The sequence below is a fragment of the Bos taurus genome, chromosome 5, assembly GCF_002263795.3.
Source record: "Bos taurus isolate L1 Dominette 01449 registration number 42190680 breed Hereford chromosome 5, ARS-UCD2.0, whole genome shotgun sequence".
In the NCBI taxonomy this organism is placed as follows: domain Eukaryota; kingdom Metazoa; phylum Chordata; class Mammalia; order Artiodactyla; family Bovidae; genus Bos; species Bos taurus.
In genome coordinates, this window is record NC_037332.1 from 84,748,035 (window position 1) to 84,761,832 (window position 13,798).

A 13,798-nucleotide genomic window follows, 5' to 3' on the forward strand; every position below is an offset into this window, starting at 1 on the left:
GCAATCTAGAAAATACTCACTTTAGATCCAAAGACATTAATAGGTTTAAAAAAAAAAGATATTCTATGCATTTTTATGCAAGTACTAACCAAAAGGGAGCTTCGGGTGGTTATATTAAGATTATACAAAATAGACTTTAAAAAAGTTACGAGACAAAGAAAGTCATTATATATTAAAAAAGGTTCAATAGAGGAAGATTATACAAACTTATAAACATTCACATAACTAGTACAGACATACTAGTTGGGCTTTAAAATAACTATTCGTGTTTTACGATGCGGATTAGAGGGACAGACCTACGAGTAGAGACTCAGATGGGTGGCCCTACTGGGTATAGGCGCCGGTCTGCCAGGTCTCAATTTTTTAAAAAACTCCCTCAAACATTTACAGATAGTTTATCAACGCAGACTCTGGGCATGCTAGAGTTATGTTTAATTGTTCCATTGTTTAACGTGCTAACTCCCCGAACGTTAACTGATTAATCTGTCTTCTAATTAATGTTTGAATGATTCTCCTCAGGTCTAGACTATTAAGGGCACTTCTATTTAAAAATAGTCTGTCGTCTGCTTGTGCTGTCAGGTGCCATTAGGTATATCTGAGGTCGCGGTTTTGAGTGACCCGCGATGGCTTCGAAATATACATAAAAATAACAACAGAAAACAACAGATCCGCCGCTCCCCCGCCCGTTCCCCTCTTAATTAGTGATGAAAGGTTTTGTCGCGTTTGTCTGGGCCTGGGGCTAGCTCTCAGCCCCCGATTATGGAGAGTGGTAGTCTTCAAGGTGTGCTCAGAAATCTCCGGGCCAGGGAACTGGCGGCCAGGTCTCTTCCGAGGTCCCCCAAGTCGCCTCCTACTTTGGGTGACTGCATGTTTATTTACTTGCAATAAATGATTGTAAATGAATGTACCCAAGTGCAGGCCGACCCCAGGGGTGGCGGGATTTTTGCAGCTCCACCGTGTGGACCAGACAGCGGCGGGCGGCGCTGGCTTCGGCATCGCCGGGGTACGGAGCCCGCGCCGGCCGGGGTCCGAGTCTGCGGCTCTTGGCCCGCCCTGCGGCTGGAGCCTGGGGGCGGGCCCCGCGTGGATCCGCCGGCACCCCCACCCGCGCGCGCCCAGGCACCTCCCAGAGCCAACCCCCCTCCCACTACGCCGGCCGCGCGTCCCCACCCTCCACCGCCCCAGCCGCCCGCTTCCTCCGCCGCGCCGGCCCCCGCTCCTCCTCCGCCGACCTGGTCCGCCCCCTCCCCGGCCCGGGCCGGCCCCCTCCCTCTCCCCGGCGGCTCTAGCAGGCTCGCTCTTCCCTCTTCCCACACCGCCCTCAGCCGCACTCCCGTCTGGAGAGGAATCGAGCGCCGAGCGCATCGATAGCTCTGCCCTCTGCGGCCGCCCGGCCCCGAACTCATCGGTGCGCTCGGAGCTCGATTTTCCTAGGCGGCGGCCGCGGCGGCGGAGGCACAGCGGCGGCGGTGGCGGCGGCGGCGGCGGTGGCGGTGGCGGTTCGGCCAGTACTCCCGGCCCCCGCCATTTCTGACTGGGAGCGAGCGCGGCGCAGGCACTGAAGGCAGCGGCGGGGGCCAGAGGCTCGGCGGCTCCCAGGTGCGGGAGAGAGGTACAGAGCGGACCACCCCTCGCGGCTCCTGCCGGGGTCCCGACCCTCCTCGCCGGCACCGGGCGGGGCCGGCGGCGAGTGAATGAATTAGGGGTCCCTGGAGGGGCGGGAAGGGGGCGCGGGTGCGGGGCCTGGGCGGGCGGGCCGCCGGGCGGACGGGGCCGGTGGCGGGGGGGCGGTCTGCAGGGGGAGACGCAGCGACGCGGGGAATGAGGAATGGGCGGTGCGGGGCTGAGGAGGGTGAGGCTGGAGGCGGCCGCCGCTGGGGCTGCTTCCTGGACGGGGAACCCCTTCCTTCCTCCTCCCCGAGAGCCGCGGCTGGAGGCGGCCGGGGAGAAACTCGCGGGCCGGGCGGGCCGCCCCTCTGGGCGGTCGGGTGCGGTAGAGGTTACTCCCGCGGCGCTCCGGCCTCCCCTCCCCCTCGCCGTCCTTCCCTCACCCTCCTCTCCGCTCCCGCACCTCTTCCTCCCTTCCTAGTACTGGGCTGCCCCGGTTGCTGCCTTCTCTGCTGCATCTCTCATCTCTGGGACGAAGGTATAAACTTCCCCAAGCGCAGACTGGACGGCTTGTGGTCCTTTTTCAGTGTGTAGGGGGGATAGATGAGTAAGAGGCGAGGTCGCGTTTTGGAGGCGCAGGGGAAAGTGCATAGAGACCACTGATGGAGGTTATTGTGTTTGGAAAAAATGCATCTGCAGCCGAGTTCCTGACGGCTCCCCTCCCCCCCCCCCGTATGGGCTGTGACATTGCTGTGGCCACAAAGGAGGTGGTGGAGGTAGAGATGGTGGTGAAAGAACAGGTGGCCAACACCCTGCAACGTAAAGCCTGGACTTCGTGTAAAGGAAAAAGTTAATCCCAGAAGGTCTGTTTTGCTTTGTCAAGTTAAAACACACACAGCAAACCCGCACAGCAGAAGCAGGGCTCTTTCCTTGCTAGTTGAGTGTAAACAGCAGTAGTTAAAATTGCACGTGAAGTTTAATTTGCCTGTTTTCCTTTCCCCCATGCCTTCTGTATTACCCTTATGCGTACAAATTTGACCCCCATCCCAGGAGTTATTAAAGTACTCCTAAACGGTTCTCAGGCCTTTTTTTTTTTTTTTTCAAAGCGACCTACAAGAGAAGTTAATTGTAGCAATCTGCCAGCCAAGTGCCTGAAATACTCTGAGGCATGTGCAGTGGTGCAGGTGAAGTCCTAAACTGGCCTTCTTAAATCTTGATAATCCACCAAAACGAGTGGTTAAGAACAAAAAAGCATTTTCTAGTTCTTACTTACTATACATGTTATATTTGTAATGGAAAAAAAAATCGTTCAAAAGAAATTACAAAGGGAAAAAATTCTGTTCATAGTCATCATCTCAGAATCAACCTTACGAGTGATGTCGTTCTTAGGTGACTAAGGTCCGAAATGCTGACTCGATCGTATAGTGGGCTAGAGACGTCAAAAATGGTTGATAGCAGTACTGTTTACCTTAGACTGTATCCGTCCACAGGCATTCTTGGTTTTAAGAGACAGTAGATGAAGTGATAATTCATTTTTTTTTATGACCGAAAAAGTGAACATTTTTTTGCCTGAATGAAATGCTCAGTTCTGGTCCCAGTTCCACCCCTTACTAGCTTATGTAGCTTTGGGCACAGGGGACTCCTTTGGCCTGTGATTTTCCATGGGAACCCATTTCTGTCTAGTGGATTTAAAGAAACTTGATTTTTTGAAATCCAAGTCAAAGATTTTTTTCAGAAATAACCACTGCATAAAAAAGTAGACCAGAAAGTGTGTGGTGTTGAGAATTCACATGTGTATGTACAAGCTAAGCACTAATCCAGTATTTGTCCACGATCTCCCCTAGACTAGCTCACTTACTGGCCATAAGGACTCCAAAATTACTGAAGATGCCAATGTGGAGTGTGTCAATATTGCCACAACAGAAATTAGAATGGAGAATTAAACAATATTAATTCATTTTAAAAAAGAAATAATTAGCCCTTTACTTGGTAACAGAAATAGAATATTTAATGAAAAGTAACTGTTTTCCAAAACAAATGCAACAATTAGCAAGAAGAGCGGCATTGTTTCACACTTTCACAAATCTCTCTAATTGTATGGCTTAGCAGAAGATAGCTGGATCCTCATAGCTGCTTCTGTAGTCAATGTATTGTGATCACAGGTCTGGAAAATTCTACTGTATACACTTGTGAAAGAATAAGAGTGGGAAGGATAAATCACCACATACCATTATCATCAAACCAGGTTTTGCCTCTTGGACCCTCTCCAAAAGTCTTAGGAACCCTAGTGGGTTCCTACACCACATTTTCAGAACTACTGTTCTAGGCTATCCAAATTTTATTGGAGGGGTGGGGTGGGCAGGGAACTAGAGGATACATTTTGCTGTGATTATCCTCACCTATCACATTTGCTATGGCCAATATTAGGAATGAAAAGAGGGAGCAAAACAGGACATAATGTGTGTTGGCGGTGGCCCTAGACAAGCCTAGGTGGCACAGAGCAGGCCCATGAGGAACTGTGATACAGCAGTTGCTGGGCCTGTCTGCTCTTTGGGAATGGGTTCAGGAAGTAGAGCCAGAGCAAGGATGTGGTGGGGTTCAGTAAATGGGATGCTGCATGTGTATAATGTTTGTATAGTATATCTGCACTTTGGTTAATCTGGAACTACTTACCCTATAGTACGTTGCTGGACATTGACTGCCAGTTCATGACTTAAATTTATAGTAATGTAGTTATTGAGGGAAAGGAGATTAAAGTAGATACATTCATTTCAAAGAGTTTGAAACTAACTAAAAAACATTGTCTGTGTTGGTGCTGTTAAACCTTACGTGTTGTTGATATTTATTGCTACTGTTGGGAGTTGATATATGACAAGCAGAGAGTAAAAGTCATGTGGGTTACTGTGATATAACTAACATCTTTTAGAAATTCTCTCATTAAAAGCATGCTTGTCTTTAAATATTATTTAATTCTATTTTCTGTGCAAAGTGCTATTTTTCAGCACTAATAATAGCATATATTGTGATTGATGATCAGATGATCTATGCTGAATAGTTCACAATTCTCAAAGTTCTCTTATTTTTTACACCATTATTTTGCCCAGCAGATAATCTACAGATTAAAATGTCACCAGATGTCATCCTCATCTGCTTGGCGTCTCAGTTTTTATTTTCCCAGCATAGCGTCTAGCTTTGACAATCCTCCTGCCACCCCAATTTGATTCTTGCTAACTGTCCTGGAGAATGACCATAATGATGCTTTTAAAAAGTTTTCTATAGCTGTCGGCTCCAACAGAGACACTCAGCGTATCCACTTGTAACTCTTAGGGACCCACATCAGTGAGGAATACTGTGGTGGTAGCTGTCAACAAGTTCTGTGCGGCTGTGTCCACGGGACATAGAGCAGCGCGCTCAACACTTGTCCTGAGCGAAGTCATGGCTTGCTCCTTCGAGAGCCATTAACTGCTGCGGAACAGCAGACTACTGGCTCTTTAGATAGAGCAGCCTGCGTCGAAGGTAAAAGAACTGTGCACTCTGAATGCGTTGTTCTCAAATGCTGATGAGGGAGTTAGTAAACAAACTACAATTCATTGCAATACACCTCTGTTGTCAACTGGTGTTTCCTTGAATTTTGTGAAGTTATTTTGAAAATTTTCCATATAAAGGTGAATTTGTGTATTGATAGAGCGTTTGGGTTACATTAACCTCATGTGCGGCACATGTTCTAATTTAGTCACATTTTCATTATTTTTATTATAAGGCCTGCTGAAAATGACTGAATATAAACTTGTGGTAGTTGGAGCTGGTGGCGTAGGCAAGAGTGCCTTGACGATACAGCTAATTCAGAATCACTTTGTGGATGAATATGATCCTACGATAGAGGTAAATCTTATTTTAATATTATGCATATTGACTTGTGCAGGCCCATCCTTTGGGTACAAAAAATGGTTTCTCTGATCATTTTCACTGACTACTCATTATAAGGCAGTTATACTAATCATAGTTTTATTACATTAACTGAAATGTACTTGGGTTTCCCAGCTTTCCTTTGATGTTATAAGTAACCACAGGTATGAGAGCCCAGCCCGTCTTCTCTCAGGATAGTAATACTGTGACTTCACTTTGTGTTAGTGTATGTGTATTTTGATTGGAAGTGTATTACAGAGTTTTCTCAGAGGATGAAAATGTGAATTTACCTCTTGTCTGTAAAATGAGACATATCTAATAGTCATTTTTAAAAAGGTGGCTTTTGTTTTTATGGGGTTTTGGTTGTGTGTTGTTTTTTTTTTTTTTTTTTTTGGTATTTTGATGTCACATGTAGAGTTGACACTGGTGATGTATAATCACTTGATAATTAAAAGCATTTGTTTAGTAGTATTTTCATATTTTCTTTTCATGTTGAAGTAGTGGAGAACCTACAACTACCTGATACATTTTAGAAAGCTCATTCTTTGCTTCTGTGGGTATGTATATCAGCTGATATATAAGGGTACCACCACCAATCCTTCCCTTTTCTTTTCAGCCCTTTTTCAATTTATTCAAGGCCGTGTTAGAATTGTTTTTTTAATTACAAATTGATTACTTAATAATCTTCAGACTTCTTCAGTTTTGTGAAAATGAACCAAAGGATGGCTAACAGCAAAATGATAGAATAAAGGCCTGGCAGAGAGCTTGAGAGGTCAGGTAGTAGTCCCCACTGCCTTCTGGCAGAACTGTACTCAGATGCTTCGACGCAGATAAGGGTTTATTTAATCCCAAAGACCTGCAGGAGGGACTGGCACATAACTGTCCTTCTTAACTAATTTCCAGAATGTACTTATTAGTATGTTTCTTGCATGGTCTGAATCTTCCTGTTAAGTTTAACATAGTACCAGCTCATCTTTGAAATAGATTTATGTTGTTAGATTATTTCTTAGACTTCTTTATTCCAGGTTAAGCAATCCTAATCCTTTGACTTTTATTCTGGATCTGATATTACCAGATTTTTAATCAGCTCTGAAAAATTTCCCAGAACTTTCTCAGCATCCCAAGCTGTAGAGCCTAGAACAGGTCACAATGCCCTGTTAGGATGCTATGTGTGTAATGTCTTTAAAAAAACAAACCACCTTGACTGCACTCAGGTAGTTTCTGAGGACATTGTTGGCCATGGGAAGATGTCTGTGGTGTAGCATTTTGAGGATTGAGTAGATAACTGTTCATAAGGAAATGTCAAATATTTTTGGTACTGCAGGAAAGAAGATGAAGAAAAACACTCTTATTTGCAAAGATCTGAATTAAACACAGAATCAACTTTTACATGGCTTCCAGGTTTAATAATTTCTCATTAGTAAAAAGGAGTCTAACTTAAGTGACCCACCTATGTAAGAGTCACTCTGTATTTCCTCTTGGCAAGTCAGTTCAGTGCTGATGGGTTTATTTTTCACTTTGAGGAGGATTAAATAGTTCACCTGTTCCTAAAGCCAGCATACTCCGCCATTTAAATTGGAAGTAAAAAGGAGTTTTAATAGAATTTAAGTTAAGCAAAGCACGGTGGTTTTCCTGGGATTCTGGAACATGGTTGTAGCAGAAGTGCCCATCTTCTCTGAAAATCTGAGGAATTCCATTATGCTCTGTTTCCTATCAGAGGTCAAGAATGATACATTTAGAATGTGATTTTAAAAAAAAAGGTTAGGAAACCTTTTGGTCAAAATTGTTTAAGTGTAATATAAATTTTAAATAAAGCTAAAAGGCTCTCCTTTATTTGGGGGGGAAGAAAAAGCTTATAAATTCAAACCCATTAACTCTGATATGATTTCTGCCAAATCAGAAGACTTGACCCAGGGAAGCATTGATTACCTGTGAACTTTGAAACTGACGTCCCGTCACTAGAGTAGTCACCTGGGAAAAGGTTTCGGAGATTGTCTCTTATCTCCCAAGTGACAGTGAGTCTCTGAGGGAACTGACACATTAAATTCTTGGTGTAGTTCAACTAGAAGAAAAGCAGGAGATCCAGTAGTTTATTTTAATAAACAAAAATACATGACATTTTTATAAAAAGTTGAAGAATAGTGAGCATCGCTACTGCTAAAGGTTTTGATTGGTGAACACTGTAGGTCAGAGAAAATAAGAGAGGACATAGACTTGGCACATTTGGAATTCTCATCAGTTTTTCTGCATTAAAACAAGGGGAAAGAAGTTTAGAGAAAAATGTCTAATTAAGTAATACCTTATTTTCTAGTTGTTTAGAATTTGCAGAGATTTATACTGTAAGAAAGGTGGTCATAGTTTCATTTTATTAATAACATGGTCTCTGAGAGGTTGTAACTTGCTTAAGGATACTTAGCTAGTAAGTGATAGAATTTTAAGTTTTCTGAGATCAAGTTAAGTGGAATTTCCACTGTACTCTTGTATAGCTTTTTAAAAATGAAAAAAATGGCCTTCAAATTAAGAAAATATTTAATATTGGAGGCTGATTCGGATTTCCCAATATATCAAAATTTGAACTCAGCGTTCTATCTGATGGCATCTTAATGGCAGAGATTGATACAGAATTGGGTATGATGCATGGATGGAGCATGTTTATATTTACATGATAATCACCTTTACTTCTATGCTCAGAAGATTTTATCTTTATCTTTTATGAAGCTCATCTATGAGTTCTGAGAGGGAACGAAAGACCTTTTTAGTGGTGCAGGATTAAAAACTCAGTCCTCACACACAATACTAGGCTAGAAATAATGTGTACTTTAATAGTTTGGAGGTCATAGTTATTATAAAAATATATTCTCTGAAATGTGTTTTCTAAGGTCAAATTTGGTGGAAGCAGGAAAATGGAAGTAGAGATTGGAAGGATCAGGTGATCAGTTAGCAAATATATAACCAGTATCTACTGGATATAATATAAAAATAGATATAAGAAGTATTTTCTCCCGGGCTCCAATTCATTGACATCTGCATGCTTCTGTTAATGTGACATTTATAATTCAGTCTCTGATGAAACAGTTCTCTCCTCAATAAGGAAGAATGGATTTGTAATTGGATTGATTGGTTCCATCTTTAGCGCTCTGAGCTGTTTATTCGCCAAGATATATCAGTTTCTCTTTGAAAAAAAAAATTCCATGTTAATTGTGGAATTGACTTGCTGATTAAGGTATTTAAACTTTAGAGAATTAAGTCAGTATTAAAGAGGAATTTAAGAAAAGCACTGTTTAATGATATAAGCTGTTAGTTTTCTTTTGTCTTTCTTTTTTGTTTAAAAAAAAAAAACAGTGTATCGGTAGGTACTAAGGAGGAATGGGTGGTGACTTTGCCCCTCAGGGGACATTTGTCAATCATCTGGAGACAATTTTGGTTGTCACAGCTTGAGGATGGGGACTGCTACTGGCATCTATAGTGGATAGAGAGGTCGAGGGTTCTGTTAACCTCCCTGTAGTGCATGGGACAGCCCCCCGCAAAATGACATGGCCCTAGATGTCAGTAGTGCCCAGGCTGAGACCCTAATATGCATTGCATACAGCTTTAAACATTCTGTAAGTTGTGAGATTCAAGTCCGTGAGAGTGGTTTATGTTAGATTTTTTTTCTTTTAACATAGTATAGATGGAAACCTTTCATTTTCTAAACTAGCAGTATATTAGCTTACTCTGGAGTTCTGTAAAAACATTGTTGTTTTTAAAACAAGGTACACAGCAGTTTTGTAAATGCCTTTCTTTCTCTTCAAGGCTGTGGCCTCTCTTCAACCACCCCCCTACTTTCAACTGAGTGCCCTCTACTGGTCAACTTACTTGCTTTTATAATAACAATTGAAATCCTAAATTTGGATTTTTTTCTATTTAAGCTGTGGGTATAAACAATTTATAACTATAAATTTTATTTAAAAGTCTTATATGTTTTAACAATCTAAAGTATCAGTTTTTCTCTGCTAGTATTAAGATTAGTGTGGACTAGTTAGGCGTAAATAAATATGTGAGTGAATATTTTTAACTAAGAGTGGAAAAGCAGCAATGTGAAGAAATCAGGGCGGTGCCCTTGTTAACATTGATTGAGGCTGCTTTGTCTGAGGGGACAAGAAGTGGCACTTCAGGTCTATGAGTTTCTTTGGTGCACACAGGAGGTGCCTTACAGAGTTCAAAGCTTAGTGATGAATTTCGTGGGGTGTTAGGAATGGCCTATTCAAAAGTGACAAGCTGAAAGATAACATTATGTGCAGTTTTATAGGACTGTAGAATAATTGAGAGTACCTTATTGTGTTAATTTGTTTTTAGAATAAACTAACACAAAATTCAGGTACTGTATTTAGGTCAATTTAAGAATATTTATTTAATAATAACTATTTATTGAGACCTGAATGTTAAAAATTATTGGGCATGTTTTATTCTAACTTGGGAGTTTTTATAAATACAAAGCTTTAAAAACATTCAAATGAAAGTTGGCCATGGAAATAAAAGGAAAACTTTTTATGGTTTGGCATCTCATAAGATTCTGATTTACCATGTAATTAATTTCTTAATTTCATAAATGTTATTCAGTGCCTACTCAGTACCATGCAGCCTTCCTAGGGTCTACAAATACATTGAGAAACAAAAGGGGCCACCAGATCATTGCCGTTGTGGAGCTTAATAGTCTTAGACATATTTGGAAGCAGATCTACTGTTTATAGACAGTAATCCTAATTGTGTGTAACTTAGAGGCTTTATGCTTTAGGAGGGCAATAGATTTCTTATATCTTAATTATATTATCTCATAGTACCTAGGTTTATGGAACAGTTATATTATTGTGATCTTAATATAATAAAATTAAAAATGGGTAGTAAAAATAAAATATTTTAGAGGATTAAATAGGGATACAGTGCTTACCTTCGGTAATTTTTGAACTTTCTATTTGGGACATTTCAACATGCGAAGAGTTGACTCATTGGAAAAGACTCTGATGCTGGGATGGATTGGGGGCAGGAGGAAAAGGGGACGACAGAGGATGAGATGGCTGGATGGCATCTTTGACTCAATGGACATGAGTCTGAGTGAACTCCGGGAGTTGGTGATGGACAGGGAGGTCTGGCGTGCTGCGATTCATGGAGTTGCAGAGTCGGACACGACTGAGTGACTGAACTGCCTGAACTGAAACCCATGGAAAAGTAGTTAAAAAAAAAATTGTACAGTGAATACCTCTTAGCTTTAAACTACACAAACTTGTTTTAAGTGTGTATACCTCTCTGTGAGCATCCATAAGTGCTGAGTTACTTCAGTCGTGTCCGACTGTTTGCGATTCCATGGACTGTAGCCCACCAGGCTCCGCTGTCCGTGGGGTTCTCCAGGCAAGAATACTGGAGTGTGTTGCCATGTCCCCCTCCAGGGAATCTTCCCAACCCAGGGACCGAACCCGCTCTCTTACGTCTCCTGCATTGGCAGGCAGGTTCTTTACCACTAATGCTACCTGGGAAGCCCTATGTACACACGCATACTTGAATACATACTATTTATGTTTGCTGAATTCTTTGAAAGTAAGTTGCATGTACCCACACATACTTGAATACACATTATTTATGTTTGTTGAATTCTTTGAAAATAAGTTGAGTATGTTGGGACCCCTTTCCTCTGGATACAGGGGTCTGCAAACTGACCTGCCTGTGGGCCCAGTAAAGCTTGTTTCTGTTTTTGTCAAGTTTAATTGGGGCACAGCTGCTTGTAGTGTAGCTTTTGCACTGCAGTGGCAGAGTTGAGTGGTTGCAAGAGACCAATTACTGTCTAGTCCTTTTTGGAACAAGCTTGCTGACTATCTTCTAACAGCAAGGATAATTTCTTGTATAACTCCAACACAATGACAAAATTTAGGAAGTTCAACACTGATAAAAAGTCTAATATATACTCTGTAGTCAAATGTTACCAGTTTCCAGAATGTGCTTTTAGCAGTTTTTTTTCCCCCTGATCTCAGGATCACAAATTAGCTGTCACATCTCACAGTCTAGAAGTTTCTCAGCTTTTCTCAGTCATTCATGACAGTGGCACATCTTGAAGAATTCAGGCCAGTTGTTTTGTGGAACATCTTCTCATTTAGTTTTGTCTGATGGTTTCCCTATGGTCAGGTTCAGATTAAACATTTTTGGTAGAAATACTTTGGTAGAAATACTCTGAAAGTGATGTCATACCCTCCTTGGGGTATCACATCAGGAGGCACAAGATCCTGGCTTGTTGCATTATTAATGGTGTTATGTTAACACTGGTTAGTGGCTAATGTCATAGCTATCTCATATCTATCAGTTTTATCTCTGTGAAGTTATCTTTAATTCTTTATAATAGGTACTCTGTGGGGAGATGCTTTGAGACTGTAAATATCTTGTTCTCCAATATACTCGCACCCAGTGGGTTGTAGCAGCCACTGATAATTCTCATCATGTTAAACTACCACCATCGTGACGGCACAATGGTGGGTAACCTGACTCTGTCATTACTTCTGCATTTATTAGTTGACAGCTACCATAAGTAAGGGTTCTCTCTTCTCTCCCCTCTCTTTATTTATTTGGTTTGTCTAATTTATATCAGTAGTGACTCACAGGTTCTTTTTTCATTTGATGTTTTAAAGTCTATTCCTATAATCACTGATTTTTATGCTCACATTCATTTTTGATATGACCAGTGAAATTGCTTTTAAGCTGGCCTCTGTATCTTATCGACATATTTCCATCAGTTTTTGAACTCTTCCTTACTTTCTGGCACAGTATATTCCAGGTTCACTTTACCTGTCCCTATCTTGGACTCAGCCATTTGTCTAACGGGCCCTAATTCATTTTAATAGGGAATGCTGATTAGACATCAAGACCTGGATATTGGGTGTTCTTGTTGCTACTGAGATGTCACTGCTTCTAGACCCGTTTCAGCAGACAGAGCTAAGAGGTAGATTTTATTTGAAAATCATGAGTTCATTTTTCCTCTGTATCTTTCTCTCCTATATATAAATTTTAAATATTAATTAATCAACATTAATTAATGTTAAACATTAGCTGTGGAAGTAAAAATGATAGTGTCAGTTAACACAGATTGAGTTATTTAACATTAGGTTAGCTTTTTTATTTATAGACTTGGGATTAAATATTTTTCTCCATTAAGAAAAGTAGGGATTCTTTTCACTTTTTCAAAGCATTCTTAAACCATTTAGGAAAAAGTTGAGCTGTTTGGCTACATGGAAATTAAGACATCTTTAACAAAAATACAAGACAGATGAAAACCTGGGAAAACTATTTGCATCATCTGTCAAGTCAGGACTTTCTTCTGTATCTGAATTAGAAAAAAGCAAACATCCAAAAAGATAAAAACGGGGGTGTGGGGGCTAAGCACACAAATAGCCAACTTGTCCACACTCACACAAAAGGTGATGTAGAACCATATTAAGGGATACTTCATTAATATGGCCATGCAAGTAAAAACAATAAATAACTTTTTTTTTTTTTGGCTGCACTCTGCAGCTTAGGGTATCTTAGTTCCCCAATCAGGGATTGAACCTATGCTTTCGGCAGTGACAGTGTGGAGTCTTAACCACTAAACCATCAGGGAATTCCATAAATAACATTTTTTATTTTATGATGGCTAAGATTAGAATGATAGCACACCTGGAAAGGTATGGAAAAATGTGTACTCTTTATGATGCAATGGGAACATGCATTATTGTAAACTTTTCTGGAGGTCATCAGTTTAGCAATACATGTCAAAATGGAAACCACATGTCAGTTGATCCCACTTACAGAAATTTACCTGAAAGATTCAATTGGATAAATGTTTAAATGTATATCCAGGAGTGTTTATTGCACTGTTTACAATTTTTAAAAGTGAAAATAATCTACACATCTACTAGTAAGGAATGGGTGAAGTAAGTTATGGCATATTTATATAAATGATATTACACAGTTTTTGGAAGGGATTAAGTAGATCTGTATGTACTGACATTGAAAAATGGTTCATTATGTAAGAGAAGCTGTATCATAGCCCTTTGTATGGGAATATGTACATAAAATATGGTAGGACATATGCCACACTCTCCATAGTATTTTTTTTTTTTAATGCATATATACTGTTTGAGAGGGAAAAATACATCCTCATTTTTGAGGGAGAAGAGTCACTAGAGTATTAGGTACTATTAGATTACTTGATATTTATTTTCTTCCCCCCTTTAAAACCTTGAGGAATTGAATAATACAGATGTATTAGAGATAAAAATATACA

The 13,798-nt window shown here is 40.8% G+C and overlaps 1 protein-coding gene and 1 long non-coding RNA gene across 4 annotated transcripts in view; one reads left to right on the forward strand and one right to left on the reverse strand.

The window, feature by feature from the left end:
- Positions 1 to 1,465: 1,465 nt before the first annotated feature.
- The window catches only part of KRAS (KRAS proto-oncogene, GTPase), a 39,542-nt gene continuing 27,209 nt past the window's right edge, over positions 1,466 to 13,798 (forward strand). The window contains exons 1-2 of one of the 3 annotated variants that reach the window (NM_001110001.3): positions 1,466 to 1,612; positions 5,369 to 5,490. In NM_001110001.3, coding sequence (NP_001103471.1) covers positions 5,380 to 5,490 — 111 coding nt within the window. In that variant the 5' untranslated portion in view covers positions 1,466 to 1,612; positions 5,369 to 5,379. Of the gene's footprint in view, positions 1,613 to 1,804; positions 5,125 to 5,368; positions 5,491 to 13,798 lie in introns of those variants that run through there. The other 2 variants (XM_024992102.2, XM_059886665.1) reach the window with 2 other exon arrangements.
- Positions 5,490 to 12,576, reverse strand: LOC104972526 (uncharacterized). The gene is made up of 3 exons (XR_806864.4): positions 10,442 to 12,576; positions 7,444 to 7,576; positions 5,490 to 7,224 (listed from the first exon to the last, which is right to left on the reverse strand). It is a non-coding gene; the product is annotated as an uncharacterized lncRNA (long non-coding RNA).